The sequence below is a fragment of the Vipera ursinii genome (genome assembly GCF_947247035.1).
Source record: "Vipera ursinii genome assembly, chromosome: 4".
NCBI classification, from domain to species: Eukaryota; Metazoa; Chordata; class Lepidosauria; order Squamata; family Viperidae; genus Vipera; species Vipera ursinii.
In genome coordinates, this window is record NC_139514.1 from 31,648,043 (window position 1) to 31,667,097 (window position 19,055).

A 19,055-nucleotide genomic window follows, 5' to 3' on the forward strand; every position below is an offset into this window, starting at 1 on the left:
TTTCCAGTTAACTGTTCTACCATTTACATTTTTATTATGTATCCATTCAGTTCTTAGACACTGGCTTCTTTATCTCAAATCTATGTTTCTTTTGGGGAAATATACTATTAAATCTGTCAAGCTACTGCAAAGAATACAAGCCCATTGAATCCTAATATGTATGTTGTTGTTAGCTGCGAAGTCGTGTCCGACCCATCGCGACCCTATGGACAACGTTCCTCCAGGCCTTCCTGTCCTCTACCATCTTCTGGAGTCCATTTAAGCTCATGCCTACTGCTTCAGTGACTCCATCCAGCCACCTCATTCTCTGTCGTCCCCTTCTTCTATTGCCCTCGATCTTTCCCAGCATTAGGCTCTTCTCCAGTGAGTCCTTCCTTCTCATTAGGTGGCCAAAGTATTTGAGTTTTAGCTTCAGGATCTGGCCTTCTAAAGAGCAGTCAGGATTGATCTCCTCTAGGACTGACCGGTTTGATCGCCTTGCAGTCCAAGGGACTCGCAGGAGTCTTCTCCAGCACCACAGTTCAAAGGCCTCAATTCTTTGGCGCTCAGCCTTTCTTATGGTCCAACTTTCACTGCCATACATTGCAACTGGGAAGACCATAGCCTTGACTATACGCACTTTTGTTGACAGGGTGATGTCTCTGCTTTTTAGTGTGCTGTCTAGATTTGCCATGGCTTTTCTCCCCAGGAGCAAGCGTCTTTTAATTTCTTGGCTACAGTCCCCATCTGCAGTGATCTTGGAGCCCAGGAAAATAAAATCTGTCACTACTTCCATTTCTTCCCCATCTATTTGCCAGGAATTGAGAGGGCCAGATGCCATGATCTTGGTTTTCTTAATGTTAAGTTTCAACCCAAGTTTTGCACTCTCCTTCTTCACCCGCAACAAGAGGCTCTTTAGTTCTTCTTCACTTTCTGCCATTAGAGTGGTATCATCTGCGTATCTTAGGTTGTTGATATTTCTTCCGGCAATCTTAATTCCAACTTTTGATTCATCTAGCCCTGCCTTTCTCATGATGTGCTCTGCATATAAGTTAAATAGGCAGGGCGACAGTATACAGCCTTGCCGGACTCCTTTCCCAATTTTGAACCAATCAGTGGTTCCGTGTCCAGTTCTCACTGTTGCTTCTTGACCCGCATATAGGTTTCTCAAGAGACAAATAAGATGGTCTGGTACTCCCATCTCTTTAAGAACTTGCCACAGTTTGTTATGATCCACACAATCAAAGGCTTTAGCATAGTCAATGAAGCAGAAGTAGATGTTTTTCTGGAACTCCCTAGCTTTCTCCATGATCCAGCGTATGTTGGCAATTTGATCTCTAGTTCCTCTGCCTCTTCGAAATCCTGCCTGTACTTCTGGTAGTTCTCGATCCACATACTGCTGAAGTCTAGCTTGTAGGATTTTAAGCATGACTTTACTAGCATGAGAAATGAGTGCAATGGTGTGATAGTTTGAACATTCTTTGGCACTGCCTTTCTTTGGAATTGGAATGTAAACTGATCTTTTCCAATCCTGTGGCCACTGTTGAGTTTTCCAAATTTGCTGGCAAATTAAGTGTAGCACTTTTACTGCACTGTCTTTTAAGATTTTGAATAGCTCAGCTGGAATACTGTCACCTCCACTAGCTTTGTTGTTGCTCAGCTTTCCTAAGGCCCACTTCACTTCACATTCTAGGATGTCTGGCTCGAGGTCAGTGACCACCTCATTGTGATTATCAGGGACGTTAAGCTCATTCTTGTATAGTTCTTCTGTGTAATTTTGCCACCTCTTCTTAATCTCTTCTGCCTCTGTTAGGTCCCTGCCATTTTGGTCCTTTATCATGCCCAGTTTTGCATTAAACGTTCCCTTCATCTCTCCAATTTTCTTGAAAAGATCTCTGGTCCTCCCTATTCTATTGTTTTCTTCTATTTCTTTGCACTGTTCATTTAAGAAGGCATTCTTATCTCTTCTAGCTATTCTCTGGAATTCTGCATTCAATTGGGCATATCTATGTTTTTCTCCCTTGCCTTTCGCTTCCCTCCTTTCCTCAGCTATTTGCAAAGCTTCCTCAGACAGCCATTTTGCTTTCTTGCATTTCTTTTTCTTTGGGATGGTTTTGGTTGCTACCTGTTGTACAATGTCACGAACCTCTGTCCATAGTTCTTCAGGCACTCTGTCTATCAGATCTAATTCCTTAAATCTATTTGTCACCTCTACTGTATATTCAACAGGGATATGATTTAATTCATACCTGAGTGGCCTAGTGCTTTTCCCTACTTTCTTCAGTTTGAGCCTAAACTTTGCAAGGAGAAGCTCATGGTCTGAGCCACAGTCAGCTCCTGGTCTTGTTTTTACTGACTGTATAGAGCTTCTCCATCTTTGGCTGCAGAGCATATAGTCAATCTGATTTCTGTGTTGACCGTCTGGTGATGTCCATGTGTAGAGCCGTCTCTTGGGTTGTTGGAAAAGAGTGTTTGCTATGACCATCGTATTCTCTAATATGTATATGTGCTCATATACCAAGCATTTCATATATTCCTTTCTCTTTCTCTTCCTTGAAATCTTGAACAATTTTTTGCTACTACTCTTTTTCTCTTCCCCATATCTGAGCAATTTTTAATCAAGTTCCAGGAATGAGTGTGGTGTGGTGCAGTTATTTGTGTAATGTAGAAGAACATTACAAGATAAGGAGACATTGCTTTGGTCACCAGGACACAATCTGTCTCTTTGCCATCTAGGTTGGTTAGCAACAGCATTTTGCTCCTTTATTACTTGAGATTTTATATTATCCATCATACAAGCCATTTTTATGAAACTTGATCATGAAAAAAATCATATCAGTAGTGATTGAAAGAGAATAATAACATGGACTTGTGCTTTAAAAAAATCATCTTGTAATACTTGATGTAATGTTTTGTATATTTCAGACTTTCTTGAAAAATCTCCTGCCAGTTTGGAAACAGAAGATATAGAAGACCTTTTCTCCCTAGCACAATATTATTGTAGCAAGACCCCAATTTCCTTTAGAAAGGTAATTGTTAAGCACACTGAGCTGTCTTCTCCATTCTGTGCCCTCCACATGATGTCATTGTCATCAATCTTAGCAGCATGATTGTACTTTAAATTCCAAGAATGGGCTAGTTAAAGGCATAGATTTGGAATGATGGCATGAGAAATAAATATATAATATAATTACATTAAGTCTTCATTAAATGAATTAATCCAATAACAATGGCAGACCTTAATATCATAGAAATTAAGTAATAGTATGCCCAGCATTTCTTTCAATATTGATTGCTGTTGCTTAAAATGAACTCCATAGCAATTTCTGCCAAACCCAAATGATTTTTAAAAACATTGGTTCAAAACTACATAAGTTTCCATTCACTTTGCTAGTACTAGTCAGGTTTGAGTACCTTACATGAGAGGCCACCAGGAACTACTAAGCATATATGTTTGGTTGGGAAACAAATGTTCCAGAAAACAATGGTGACAAATGTCCTTCATATTTTTATTGTACACCACCCAGAGAGAGCGAGAGAGCTGGTAGCAAACTAGATGGGTATATTCATATATATATATATATATATATATATATATATATATATATATATATATATATATATATATATATATATATATTCATCTGACCCAACCTGAGAATTTTAATTTTAATTGGGGTTTTTACTTTTTTTTCAGGGATTGATGTAATTTTTTAAATTGTTTTTAAATACCCTGTAAACCGCCCTGAGTCCTTCGGGAAAGGGCGGTATATAAATCTAATAAAATAAATAAAAAATAAAATAAATAATATCACCCAACACAAAAGAATGTTTCATTAACTCCCAGCTATTAAAAGCAAAGCACAGTTAAATATTACATTGTTTCCTATCCAATTAAAAGTTTCTGGAAAGTAAATTGTTCCGCTGAGGCTTAAGAGGCATGTTACAAGATGTTCACCTTTTATTCTGGCTTTTATTCCTGCTTTTATGGATAACACAACTTCCATAAAAAATTACAGAAAAAATATAAAAGATGCAGAATGTGAATAAACCGAGGTATAATCCTGCAAATAATATGTGAAAATCATATCTATATAACTCTGTATATGTCAGGGGTCTTCAAACTTGGCCCTTTTATGACTTGTGGACTTCAACTCCCAGAATTCCTCAGCCAGTGTGCCTGGCTGAGGAATTCTGGGAGTTGAAGTCCACAAGTCATAAAAGGGCCAAGTTTGAAGACCCCTGGTATTGTTTTAAAACAGTTTTATCCAAGGGCTTACGAAAAGGTCATGGTCTTAATGTGCTGACTTTACATATATTTTAATATTTATCATAACTATTTTTTTTCTTACTGTCATAGGAAAATCATAGTCTCTTTGGCAGCAGCTTATTGGGTATCAAGGATGATGACTCAGACTTAAGCCAAGCTTTGTGTCTTGCAGTTTCAGTATCAGAGATACTTCAAGCAAATCAACAACAAGGGGTCAGTAAGTATTCCCAAAATGGGAAAAAATAAAATCATTGCTACATCTAGAAGTGTATCTTAGGAATATTATAATATTAGCAAATCAGACAACGGAATCTCTGATTTTTGCTGTGATTTAATCCCCTTCATGGATTACTGCCTTGTCGTGGTGAAGGGTCTAGCGTAATTCAATGAAGCTATGAGCTATGCCGTGCAGGACCACCCAAGACGGAAAGGTCATAGCAGAGAGTTCTGACAAAACGTGATCCACTGGAGAAGGAAATGGCAACCCACTCCAGTATCATTGTCATGAAAACCCTATGGACAGTACCAAAAGGCAAAACAATATGATGCTGGAAGATGAGCCCCTCAGGTCGGAAGGTGTCCAATATGCTACTGGGGAAGAACAGAGGGCTACTACTAGTAGCGCCAGAAAGAATGAAGCGACTGGGCCAAAGCCGAAAGGACGCTCAGCTGTGCATGTGTCTGGTGGTGAAAGGAAAGTTCGATACCTAAAGATTTTTTCTCCATAGGAACTTGGAATGTAAGATACATGATTCAAGGAAAGCTGGACGTGGTCAAACAAGATGACAAGACTGAACATCGACATCTTAGGTGTCAGCAAACTAAAATGGACAGGAATGGGTGAATTTAGTTCAGATGACCATCAGGTATACTACTGCGGGCAAGAATCCCTCAGAAGAAATGGAGTAGCCTTCACAGTCAATAAAAGAGTAGGAAAAGCAATACTGGGATAGAATCCTCAAAATGACAGAATGATCTCAGTTCGAATCCAAGGCAAACCATTCAATATCACAGTAGTCCAAGTCTATGCCCCAACCATCAGTGCTGAAGAGGATGAAATTGACCGGTTCTATGAAGCCCTACAGCACCTTATAGAACTAACACCAAAAATTGATGTCCTCATCGTCATGGTGGATTGGAATGCTAAAGTAGGAAGCCAAAAGATAACCGGAATAACAGGCAAGTTTGGCCTTAGAGTACAAAATGAAGCAGGGCACAGGATGATAGAATTTTGTCAAGAGAATACGATGGTCATAGCAAACGCTCTTTTCCAACAACCCAAGAGACGGCTCTACACATGGACATCACCAGACAGTCAACACCGAAATCAGATTGACTGTATGTTCTGCAGCCAAAGATGGAGAAGTTCTATACGGTCAGTAAAAACAAGACCAGGAGCTGACTGTGGCTCAGAGCATGAGCTTCTCATTGCAAAGTTTAGGCTTAAACTGAAGAAAGTAGGGAAAAGCACCAGGCCACTCAGGTATGAATTAAATCATATCCCTGTTGAATATACAGTAGAGGTGACAAATAGATTTAAGGAATTAGATCTGATAGACAGAGTGCCTGAAGAACTATGGACAGAGGTTTGCAACATTGTACAACAGGTAGCAACCAAAACCATCCCAAAGAAAAAAAATGCAAGAAAGCAAAATGGCTGTTTGAGGAAGCTTTGCAAATAGCTGAGGAAAGGAGGGAAGCGAAAGGCAAGGGAGAAAAAGAAAGATACGCCCAATTGAATGCAGAATTCCAGAGAATAGCTAGAAGAGATAAGAATGCCTTCTTTAAATGAGCAGTGCAAAGAAATAGAAGAAAACAATAGAATAGGGAGGACCAGAGATCTTTTCAAGAAAATTGGAGAGATGAAGGGAACGTTTAATGCAAAACTGGGCATGATAAAGGACCAAAATGGCAGGGACCTAACAGAGGCAGAAGAGATTAAGAAGAGGTGGCAAAATTACACAGAAGAATATACAGAACGAGCTTAACGTCCCTGTAAAAAAAACTTATCAGGACCTCTAACACATTGTTCTGCTAACCCAGCTGTTTGAATCCAATGTACTTCAGAAAAGGGAGGGGTGAATAGTTTTTTACTTTGGATCTAAATAGTTGCACATCACTATTTTTCAAAAATGATCCATTGGCTCAAAGAATTGCAGTTCTTAGTTCATATAGGCAACAGAACAACTACAAACTGTTTGGAAAGCACGCTATTTTTAGTTATTCAGATAATTTTGGGGAGTATCAAGAACACTATTTTCCTTTAAATGTCTTTATTTTCATATTTGTTATAATCATAACTAGTTTTTAAAAATCAGTAAAAGGTATTTATTAAATTTACATGTTGTCCATCACCACAAAGCAATTATAGAAGAATGAACTAAGTAATCAGTGTCATGTATTGAATAAACTAGGTTCTAAAGTTAGACCATCTGAGCAGCTAATAATAATATCATTGTATTTGAAGTTTAATACTTTATGAAAGCAACTTTCATACATGGTGGAAACCCCTAGAATTGTCATACATGTCATACATACCAGAATCCAGTTTTTCCCCAGAAAGTTGTTTATATATATTGAAACGTGTTGTAAATGCTTGCCATCTAGCAAATGGCCTTTTAAAATTCAACGACACTCCAAAAACTGTGAAATAAGGAAAGAATAAGGAACAAAATATTATTCAACACACACACACACCCAAACACACATGGAAAAACAGTGGAATTTGTGTAATAGGGCTATGCACACTTTGAACAAGATTTGAAGGAAGTGCTGTGTAGATCTTGCATGAGCTTATCAATAGGTAAAGGTAAAGGTTCCCCCGCACATGCGTGCTAGTCGTTTTCAACTCTAGGGGCTGGTGCTCATCTCTGTTTCAAAGCCGAAGAGCCAGCGCTTGTCCGAGGACGTCTCCGTGGTCATGTGGCCGGCATGACTAGACGCCAAAGGCGCATGGAGCGCTGTTACCTTCCCACCGTAGTGGTCCCTATTTTTCTACTTGCATTTTTACATGCTTTCGAACTGCTAGGTTGGCAGAAGCTGGGACGAGTAACAGGCACGCTTACTCTGTTACACGGCACTCAGGATTTGTCCCGCCAAACTGCCAACCTTCTGATCGACAAGCTCAGTGTCCTAACCCACTGAGCCACCGTGTCCCTTGAGCTTATCAATACTCTACTATTTACTAAGTTGTGGCCCTTTTTTTTTTTGCTTATATCTGTGCCTGGAAAAAAAAGTGTTTGCTCCTTTAGGAGTCATATTAAATTTTGTGCACGGATTCCATAAGGTGAAGGCATCTTCATTTTCTTCTACAGTTTGCACAATAGCCCCCCTCTGGGGGGGGAGATGATTTTAACAACTAGCACCAAGGTGCTGTGCTCATGTAAGATCTGAAACAATCCTCCAAAAGCATTTTCAAAGCACACAGTTTTAAAGTATAATCCTTGGCTAAAATAGTTGGCTGCATGATTTTGTTAGCATAAATAAATTATCTTAAACTATGTTGCATTTTCTCTGCCTTATCAACTGACATTATTTAAAAAATATTCTTGTTTTAGGAAGGAGTAAGATTCTTTGTGGTGGATTGTCGCCCTGCAGAGCAATACAATGCTGGCCATTTATCAACTGCATTTCATTTAGATTCTGATTTAGTAAGTAAGCTGTCAGCTTTAATATATTTACTTTCATTTTTTTAGAAGGATAGAGTTCAAAGATTGTATCAAGTGATGTCATATTGCTGATAGATGACATTCTGAAAATAAAATAGATCTATTTGTAGATCTGTTATGTAAGGGAAGGAGAACCTATCAGGTTTTTAAAATTTATTTTTCAGCATCCATCCAGGGTGGATTCTTTATGTTTAATGTTACATCTATTTGACTTTTTGGGGGGTGGGGTGGGTGTATACAAGAATTTTTTTTCTTGTTAAGTGTTGGATGTTCTTTTTTCTGCTTTCTATTTTATTCTTCTTGATAAAATAAATTTTAAAGAGTTATATTTTCATTACTGCTATGTAAATCTTTTGTAAATAATTGAACAATTGTGAGACTTCTTCATGCCTTGCCTAAATGTTTTGCAAAAGCGAAATATCAAAAAGTAAATTTGAGGATTGATCATTGGGATACTTACCCTCTCTCCTATAATAATGAGGAACCCACTGATGAACACTCTGAATATTATTTTTGTGCTAGTTGTTTTTTCACTTGATTTTACTGTCGCCCAGCTAATTACTTAACTAGCTTTCTGATCAAATCTCATGGGAAACTTGATAAAAATTATTTGCCGAATTCAATTTACATTATGTCTAAAGCATTCCCACAAATTACTGAGGAAGTTACCCACTTAAAAATGAGATGAGATTAAACCAGCAAGATTTGTTCTTGGCATTTCCACACTGAAATCTGATACTGATTATATTGCTTTCAAGGTACATATATCAACAAAGTTTTATCTATAGATTTTTATGTAGCTGACTTTTCCAAAATGTAGTTTAGTTTAGGTATAGAAAAACATACGGTAATATAGGAATTAGTTATAACAGTCTCTTAACAACGGGCTGATAATTATTTTTCTCTTTTTAAATATATCAGCATGCTTTTAAAGTGATGATTTAGAGAAAGAATTAAATGATCAGCTAAACAGATGTGCAGAAATGATTCCTGCTATTTTCTTCTATTACAGATGCTCCAGAACCCATCAGAATTTTCCCAGTCTGTGAAATCTTTGTTAGAAGCACAGAAACAGTCAATTGAATCTGGTTCTATAGCTGGTGGAGAACACCTGTGCTTCATGGGTAGTGGTCGAGAAGAGGAAGATATGTACATGAACATGGTACTTGCACATTTCTTACAGGTATATCTAAATTCTATCACATATTGTCTCTAAACATAGTAATTAGTTTCTTTCCTTTTTCTGCCATCAGTTCATTAGGTAATATTCCCATCCTTACTATACTGAAATAATATTTGCAGTTAATTTTCATAGACACAGTGTCCAACTGTTTGGATTATTGCATATACATTCCCTGTCAACAGTTAACTGAATTGTGAAAAGTTTGCACAATATATTGTTGATGTATGTGTTGTATGTGTTGTCTATAATAATGCGAGGTAAATTTTGTTATGTGTGATCACCATAAACATCAATGATTTTAATAAATATTAGAAACATAATTCTAGGCTTGAAAAGTCCCTTAAGAGCAAGAGAGATTTTTTAAGATACAATTTTTTCCTACTTTACTTTTTTCTATTGTTTTTGTCACTGGAAGCCACTTCTGTATTAAAAGATACAGATTGAAGAAACTAGATTCTAAATTTTTGTATGTTACATTCATTATATTATTATATATTATATTATTATATATTAATATTATTATATTATAAATTCAATATAATGAATAAAAATATTGCACCTTCAAATGCATGAGATTGGTCCTTAGGCTGAGAAAGGAGGAAATATTTATTGTTGATGAAAAAGTCCCACTTTTATTTAGAAAGGGATAAGACTTATTGACCTGTTCCAGTGAAGCTTCTTCAAGCTAAAACGTGTACTAAGGCTGTTTTGTCTTACACTTATTTTGTTTTTTAAAAAATCCATATGCTAATCTCATCTTGGTGATTTCCAATCTTCTTATTTCAGAAAAATAAAGAATACGTAAGCATTGCTAAAGGTGGATTTATGGGTAAGATTTTCCTTTAACTAACATAGTAGCGAATCATGGATCACTTAATGACTGCAACATTTCCTTCATGGCCTCCAAAAAAAGTCATAAAATCGAGTTGGTCATCTGAGTGATCCATTTTATGACCATCTGAGTGATCCATTTTATGACTTATGACTATAGTAGGGTTAAGTCAGGGACTATCTGTAGTATCTACACTGCCCAGAGATCTATAACCTCTTTCGATTTTGAATTCCATAGGGGTTACAGTTTTAATCCTAATCTGGACTAACAGTCTGTCAGAAATTAAATCTTTTTTTTTCTTGCATTAATGTGCACATATTTGTTCTCATAGTTCCCAGTTCAAAACACTGCTTATGATCTAATCATTCTTAAATTTAAGCAAGATTGTATGATTAGAAAAAAATGAACAAAAAACTATGTATTATTATTATTATTATTATTATTGTTATTATTTATTATATGCCACCCAACTCCTAGGAATCTTGGACAGTTTTTAGTAGTTTTCATTGCGCAGTTTTGGGGTAGAACTGAATTTGTAGCTGGTGCCTTTTACTTGATATGGTGCTTTACAGAACGCATCATAATTATTAGCATATTTGAGCACTTTATTGCATGCATTAGTTAACATTATTATTTATATACTTCTATTCTTATATACACCTGTTTATTACATTTTAATGAGGTTAACAATTATTTTAATTTTTTTTTACATAGCTCTGCAACAGCACTTAGCAGACATTAACATTGAAGGACCAGAAAATGGATATGGCCATTGGATTGCTAGTACTTCAGGCTCAAAAAATAGTATTAACTCCTTAGTTGATGTGAGTCCTTTTTAAATCAAATTGTTTAGCTTTTGAAACAATGTTTCGGGACTGCATTTATTTGTTTATAATATAGAACAACATATCATATGTATTGAAGGAGAAAAGAGATGTTAGGCTTTGTTGCCAAAAGTCAGAAAGAGGATGGTAAAACCTTTTCCAGCCAACAAATGTTAATAAAGGATATAAATGATAATTATCACTACTTTAAATTTGATGCCTTAGCTGAGCAGTGTGGTGGCCTAGAGCTGGAGCTCTCACCATATAACCCTTCAGGGCTTATTTTGTGCACTTTGGTTCTTTACAAATGGTGTTTGTTTCAAGTGCAGATTTGGGTGGTTATGGAATATAGATGAGTTTTACTGGGAAACTTTCTTTTGTTTTAGGGTGATTCTCCAAATGGATCAAATGATGGAAAAGGTGTCAAGTCTTTGGTAAACAAGATGACTGAAGCTTTAAAGACAAAATCTGTAAATGTGAAAGAAAAAGTTATTAGTTTTATTGAAAATACTTCAACTCCTGTAGAAAGGTGAGTTATATTGGCATATTTATTATGGGGATTGTGGGCCAGAAATGTGAATTCTCTGGAATGTTTCACTTTCTCCCAGAATGCAGTGATTATATCTCAAATACTAAATTACTTCTTCATCGATTCCATTGATAAATGATAATGTGGGTCTGGATTGGTACATTTGAGGGGTGGGGAAAGAAATGTTCCAGGAACACAGTTTTCAGATCACAGAAGTTTGCATATAAATTATTTCTGGCCAATATTCTTGCATGTTAAATCACACATTTTATTTCTCCCTGATTGTGTTATGCTACTGTGAAGAGGTTTAATGGCTTGGCCTTAAAATTATTCCTATGTGTTAGTAAACATATCTGCAACAAGATTTTTTAGATTGGAAAATTGTTATTTCTCATTTCTTGTTCCACATACTTTTCTCACAAATCCTTCTTATGATCACGAACCTTGTAACCTGTTAAGTGCTGTAGGAGATGTGTGTGTGTGGATGTGTATGAATATATATGTGTGTGCTTTTTGCATCCATGTGGGTGTGGGTGTGGGTGTACATACATCTCAGATACATATAAACACACACATACACATATTCAGAAAAGCCAATGGGGTATTGTGGTAAAAGTGCTGTACAAGGAGTCAGGAAAACTCAGGTTCGAATTCTCCCCTAGGCATAGAAGCCAAGAAGGTGACCTTGGGGGCAATCAAAAATTACCTTAACCAGTACTGGACAAACGTGCCAGATGACTCCATTTCTCCTTCAGTGGATTAATTCAAAAAGTAACAGAACCGAATAATAATACTTTGTTTTAAAAACATAAAAAAAATCTTATGATGGAGAGCTTTGAGATACACACACACACACACACACACACACACACAGAGTTAACATTAATTCTAAATGGGAAGACATAAATAAGGTTTTCTTAATAGATTGTAATTATTTATTCTGTCCTCTGCCCAATTTGCTATAGAATTTCTTTCAATCTTCCCTGGCCTGATAGAGCAAGTATGCTGCGGTAAGCCACATGCAACACTATCTGAGCAAAACTGCCTTTGTCCTTTTTTTAGCATGACTTCATACTATTTGTAAGCATCAGTTACACTGTCAATATTTCTCAGTTTTTTTAAAAAAAATAGGAATGCTTTACATCAGGCTCAAACATTTAAAATACTATGGTTACAGGAGATATTCATATTCATTTATAGATGATACATGCATAGGTAATAAATGCTTCCTCCTTTGGAGCATGATGCAGTCAAACATAAACATTAGCCACAATTTACTGTTTTGTCTGAACCTTAAAATGCAACTACATTTTTGATAATCCTACTCAACAAAATGGGAGTATTGAAAAGTTGATATGGAAGAGAGGTTTCATTATTAAAATACATTTCAACAATATCTTAAAAAGTATACCCTTATGGCATACCTTAAGTATATTCTTATGGCCCATTACATTGCCATTGATGCTTTGACTAAGTAACATAGATAAAATTTTTGAAAGAATATAATAAAAACTAAATGGATTTCAAGGCATGATGCAAGAAGAAATATACTTTGAGGATGGACAAGTTAAAATAGCCACAATTGTTATGTAAATTTAGCAATTGACTATGGGAATATTGTTTCTTAATTGTGGTTTTATTTAATATCATCTGAACATCTAGCTTACAACAGCAAATTACCTTAAAGGTATTTATTTATTTACATGAAGTGTGAGAAGAACTACCTTCCTAACTTAAATGACTGCTGTGTGTAATTTGGTTTTCAAACCATAGTTTGCTTTTACCATGCTTATATTAAAACAAGCATATTATGTCTAAAGGTTATGGTTGTTCTTATTAAGCACGTCAATAATGATTTCCATAAGGTATGCATTCCTTATATCTTCTGGCAGTACACTTAAGCCCATCAAACTAATACATCTCGTCTCTAGATGAGATGGACAGCACACAAACAAACAAACAAACAAATAGATAGACCATACCAGTCTTAAAACAACAAGTCACAGTTAGCATTATCCTTGCATAAGTAGCGACTATTGTATGTTGGGCTTGTAGTGAAATGTGAAAGAATAAGAGAATCGTATAGGCCTTAAAAGCATATAAAGAGGGCCTGCAAATTTTGAAACAGTTGCAAGAAAGGATAAATATACAAAATAGCCCAAAAGCTATTTTGTATAAACAGTGGGTTTTATACAAAATAGCCCAAAAGCTATTTTGTATAAACAGTGGGTTTTCTGGAGATAGTAAATCACAAATTTTATCCACTTGAAATTATATTTATCTCTTATACCAGCTATTTTATTGAACAATGTCAGTGTTACAGATGCTTATCTTTATAAATTACTAACAAGCACCCCTAATCTGGCTGTCTTTGGGTGGCATATTTATTGTCTCTCTTTACGCAGTTCCTATTTAATCTGCCAGCTCCTAGAAAATGAAAGCACTTACCTTCAGGAATAGAAATAAATGTTAGTTTTCCCATCAGTTTCCCCATTCTTCTTCCTTATGTTACCTCTAGCAGCCATTTCTACAATAATAAGTGAAATTTTCAAAAGCGAATTGGACAGCAATTTACTTATACCTTTACTTATACCTAATCAGCATTACAGTTTTTAGAATGTGTGCATAACACATTGGAATGGGCTACTTGCTGTGAAGTATGAAACTACGTCTTTAATATGGCATTCGGTTTCTAATCAATGAAAGATGAATGAGCAAGAAACAAGATCCATGTGAAAAATCTGAAAAGAGGAGACGCTATAGTTCACATTCTATACCTCTCAACTCTGTTCTATTATCTGATATTATGATTGGTCCAGAGATATTTCTTAGATTAAACTAACACTTAAATATTCTCAGCTTTTTATCTGTCAGTATTGCATACATTGGTTGGAAACCAATAATAGTTTGTCCCCAAACATGCCTCGATATATTATCACTTTAAGGAAACCTTTGACTTTGATTTGTTAAAACATAGATGTGTAGTGTTGCTGAATTACAAAGCCCCGTGAGAAGAAAAGTTTGGAACTGTAATTTAGTAATATCTGGAAAGCTATATAAGGTAAAAAGGTAAAGGTTCCCCCGCACATGCGTGCTAGTCGTTTTCGACTCTAGGGGCCGGTGCTCATCTCCGTTTCAAAGCCGAAGAGCCAGCGCTTGTCCGAGGACGTCTCCGTGGTCATGTGGCCGGCATGACTAGACACCAAAGGCGCACGGAACGCTGTTACCTTCCCACCGGAGTGGTCCCTATTTTTCTACTTGCATTTTTACGTGCTTTCGAACTGCTAGGTTGGCAGAAGCTGGGACGAGTAACAGGCGCTCACTCTGCTACGCGGCACCCGGGATTTGACCCGCCAAACTGCCGACCTTCTGATCGACAAACTCAGCATCCTAACCCACTGAGCCACCGCGTCCCTTGGAAAGCTATATACAGCCTACTAAAGAGATCTCTGTTTTCTGACTACGCTTACTGAACTTTTCAAATCAAACTTCTTGTACTTAATACAGTCCAGCCAGTTCAGTGCTCTCTTGCCTTTTCACTAATTTTCACTAATTCAGTATGGTTCATGGTTTTTGCACAGCCAGCTACCTTTATCGAATTCTTTGACTACACACAGAGATTCATACCTGGATCACATTGCATGCTGCTATGAGAAAATGCTTCAATAAAATATATTTTTAAGATGATGATGATTTTTCCTTTCTTACGCTCTTTCCCTGCCAACAGGCATGTCAGCAGCAGTGACAGAGTAGGAAAACCTTACCGTGGTGTGAAACCAGTTTTCAGTATTGGAGATGAAGAAGAATATGATACTGGTATAGTAGAAGGTTTTATAAGCCAATTATAGGTTGTACTTTCTAGCTAAGTCTGGAATTCTGTCAGTAAAAAGATACTCTAATTGTGATCTGAAATTCCAACTGGAATCTGCAATATTATCTCATTTTGTGGGGGGCCATCATTCATCAGACTTCAGTTACACCTTATAAAATCTGAAGGCTTTACAACAGAGAAGTCCATTATTTGGAGACTCCGTCTGGACAATTTACATAAATGGACACAAATCACATAAAATTTGCATAAATTATATAAACAGTGTAACATGCCTTCTCTTGTGTGGTCTGTTAAATCAAAATTTTACTCTTAAGTTTAGATAACATATTCCCATACAAAAAAAAATCTGTATTTCAATAGCGTCAGATTTCCTATACACACATATGCACACAGGTTTTCTGAGAAACACCTGTACTTTTTTCCAAGAAACTTCAAGAAAATGATCTGGACAAGCTAGAGATCTAGAATATATAGGTATATCGATTTCACTCTACACTAATAAGCTCTGCCGGACTTTATTACTTATAAATTCAAGTCAAGGCATCCTTCTGTATTTCAGAGACACTCAATAGTTATCAGAGAAACATCTTATTATTAAACGAATTTGTTTGGAATCCTCATTTCAGCCTTTATTTCAGAAATTTCAAAATAGAATGAAAACTATTTTTAAAAATATGTGATAGCAATTGAAAAGATTTTATCTATGACATCATTTTTTCTTTTTGAAACAGATGAAATTGATAGTTCTTCCATGTCTGATGATGATAGAAAAGAGATTGTCAACATTCAAACTTGGATAAATAAGCCAGATATAAAACATTATTTTCCTTGTAGTGAAGTGAAAGAAAGTGGACACATGTTTCCTAGGTATTGTTGCATTGGCTTTATAATCTTAATAATGTTTCTAATTATATATAGTGCTTCTCTCTCTCTCTCTCTCTCTCTCTCTCTCTCTCTCTCTCTCTCTCTCTCTCTCTCTCTCTCTCTCTCTCTCTCTCTCTCTCTCTCTCTCTCTCTCTCTCTCTCTCTCTCTCATAGACAGTTGCTACCTTTTAAATGCCAGATATGTAGACTTCTGTAATTCTGTAATTACTTTTCCAATTTATCTTTAACCCTACTGAATGAAAAAAAATAAAAATGTCGGGTGACTGATTAAGTGGTTCACAGACTGGAAATTCATAGCAAATATTATGTTTTGCTCATAGCGTAATATATATTTGAGCTTTTATCTCAATATAAAATGTGTCCACAACTTGATGAAAAGTCAATTGTAAACTTGCTAAATAGCTGTTATATGTAACCACAGAATATTACTACTTGCAAAATGAGTTTGCCTCAGAATAATAATGCTGAAGATGAGGAAGTGTCTGTTTCCTAATATAATGCCACTTTTTTCTGATTATTTTTTTTTTGTAGTCATCTTTTGGTAACTACAACACACATGTACTGTTTACGAGAGATTGCATCTCGAAAAGGATTTGCTTACATACAATCTCGTCAGGCACTAAATGCTGTGGTCAAAATTACTTCCAAGAAAAAGCATCCTGAATTAATAACGTTTAAATATGGAAATAGCACTGCTTCAGGCATAGAGATTTTGGCAATTGAAAGGTAAGATTTTGCTATGATTAGCTTCAACTACATTTGAATCATCCATATATTCTGAAGATTAATTTATATATCAAAAGTAAATAAGCAATTGACAATAATTTCTAATGCTTTTTACGTGCAGCCATGTTATAGGGGGAATTATAAAATCCTTGTATAAAAATGATTAATGCTTAATATAATGTACTAGTATTATCATTCGAAAGGCTATTGAGCCTTGTCCAAGTTCTGTAGAACTTTTTGTACATTCTTTAATTGTGCTAAACAATAGTCTAGAAATTATTACACCTTGTGATTTAATTGAAATATTGTTTAATCACTATATTAGATCTTGAGTGAATCATCTATGTACATGCTGGAATTTTGAGATTCTCTTAACAGCAGCCTATTAATCGGTGTTCCAAATCACTTACATTTTTCCCCCAATATAAAAATAAATTGGAAATTAGTTCCCTCGGCAGAATATTATATATATTTATGTATTTATCAAAATTATGTAACCTCCATTCTTAAAGAAAGTGGCTCTGGTGGCAGACAACAATTAAGTAAAAGAAAAATATATAAAAACAATCATTATTAAAAATATAAATTGGTCATTATTATAAATAAATAAAGGCTCAAGATACAATAAATATTAACTATACCAACAGAACCATCTTAGAATGTCACTGGTCTCCTGGGATCCTCAGTCCTAATGACATAACCATGTCCTGAGAGACTTCCAGAACATTATGGAGTTAACTGTAGGAGATGATGAAGCAAAGCCTAAAGGCAAGGTCAAACACATTATCAGTTTGGAGTCATTATATTCCCAAAAGAGGCCTAAGTCCAGCCCTTGCTGATTCCATTAATTCTTCTCTAGAATCAATGTGGCTTAACCATAGAAGATTAGATTCTTGTATATAGGTGAAATGAAATAAACTTTTGGTACTTTGAACTTTACTCTTATTCCTGGTTTCTTGCACCTGACACTAACTTCACTCAGGGAGAGAAAGTTCCATAATCATGGAGAATGTTCCATGGCAGAAAAAGCCACTTCCTGGGAGCCACCAAGTATAAGTCCCTAGCAGATGGGACCTGCACCATACTTCTCTTTCAGACCTGATGGGGCAGACAGAAATAATTGAGGACAGGTGGTCCCTCAGATAACCTAACCCCATGCCATGAAGTGTTTAAAGTTCAACAGCAGCACTTTGAATTGAACCTGGAAGCAAACCGGCAACCAGTGCAGAGATGTGACATGTGTTCTTTTGGAAGCAAACATAATGGTCTGTGATGCTGCATTCTGCATCATTTGAAGCTTCTGTATACTTTTTAAGGGCAGTCCCATATAGAACTCATTATAGTAATCCAATTTGGAGGTAATTAGGGCATGAGTGACTGTGAGCAGACCCCTTCCAATTTAGGAATGGCACAACTGGTGCACAGCACGAAGGATCCTCCTACCTATGACTGCCATCTGTTGTTCAGGCAGCAGTTATGTGTCCAGGAGGACCTCCAGATTACACACTGGGTCTGTCTGGGTTGATGTAACCCTATCTTGCACCAAAAATGGTATAGTCCTAAAATTGATAAGTCCCAAAACCCAGAGCCACTCAGTCTTGCCAGAGTTCAGCTTAAGCCTGTTGTTCCCATTGAGACCTTCACAGCCTCCAGGCACGGGATAAGACATTGATGGCTTTGCTTAATTTGCCAGGAACAGATATATATATAATTGGGTATCACCAGTATTATGATGATCCCTCATTACCTGGTGATGGATAAGCTTACCCATCAGCCTCATGTAGAAGAGGCAACACTAAACTCTGTGGCACCCCATGGAGTAAGGGCCATAAACATCTCCACAATCATCACTAACTAGAATTAACCCCAGAGAAAGGAGGCAAATCAGCACAACACAGTTCAAACCCACAAAGAGATTAAGTGGGGCATGGATGGATGTAGAATCCCCATCCAGCCTTCACCAGAGGTCAGCCAAAAATATAAAATACAGTCCTAAAGAAAGAATATTACAAACACAGAGACACCCGCAGAGATGTATCCCAGCAGTAGTTGTATATATATGTTTGTGTGAGGACTGGTGAAAGAAGAATGGAAAATACATTCTCATGAGAGCCTTGGTGGAGCAGTGGGCTAATGCCTCCTTAAGTAACACCAGCTGCCTGCAATTAGTGCAGGTTCGCATCCCACCAGGCTCAAGGTTGACTCAGCCTTCCATCCTTCCGAGGTAGGTAAAATGAGGACCCAGATTGTTGGGGGCAATAAGCTGACTTTGTAATAATGCCGCTGGGGGGGGGGGGCGAAAGCCCTAATAAGCAGGCATATACATA

At 36.5% G+C, this 19,055-nt stretch overlaps 1 protein-coding gene across 2 annotated transcripts in view; it reads left to right on the top strand.

Annotated features, from left to right (window-relative positions):
- The window catches only part of TBC1D23 (TBC1 domain family member 23), a 41,170-nt gene that overhangs the window by 20,076 nt on the left and 2,039 nt on the right, over positions 1–19,055 (top strand). The window contains exons 8-18 of one of the 2 annotated variants that reach the window (XM_083362025.1): positions 2,905–3,008; positions 4,340–4,462; positions 7,807–7,899; positions 8,930–9,100; positions 9,887–9,929; positions 10,647–10,756; positions 11,143–11,285; positions 12,251–12,295; positions 15,013–15,101; positions 15,849–15,984; positions 16,534–16,728. In XM_083362025.1, the coding sequence (XP_083218151.1) occupies positions 2,905–3,008; positions 4,340–4,462; positions 7,807–7,899; positions 8,930–9,100; positions 9,887–9,929; positions 10,647–10,756; positions 11,143–11,285; positions 12,251–12,295; positions 15,013–15,101; positions 15,849–15,984; positions 16,534–16,728 (1,252 nt within the window). The remainder of the gene's footprint in view (positions 1–2,904; positions 3,009–4,339; positions 4,463–7,806; positions 7,900–8,929; positions 9,101–9,886; positions 9,930–10,646; positions 10,757–11,142; positions 11,286–12,250; positions 12,296–15,012; positions 15,102–15,848; positions 15,985–16,533; positions 16,729–19,055) is intronic. The other variant, XM_083362026.1, reaches the window with a different exon arrangement.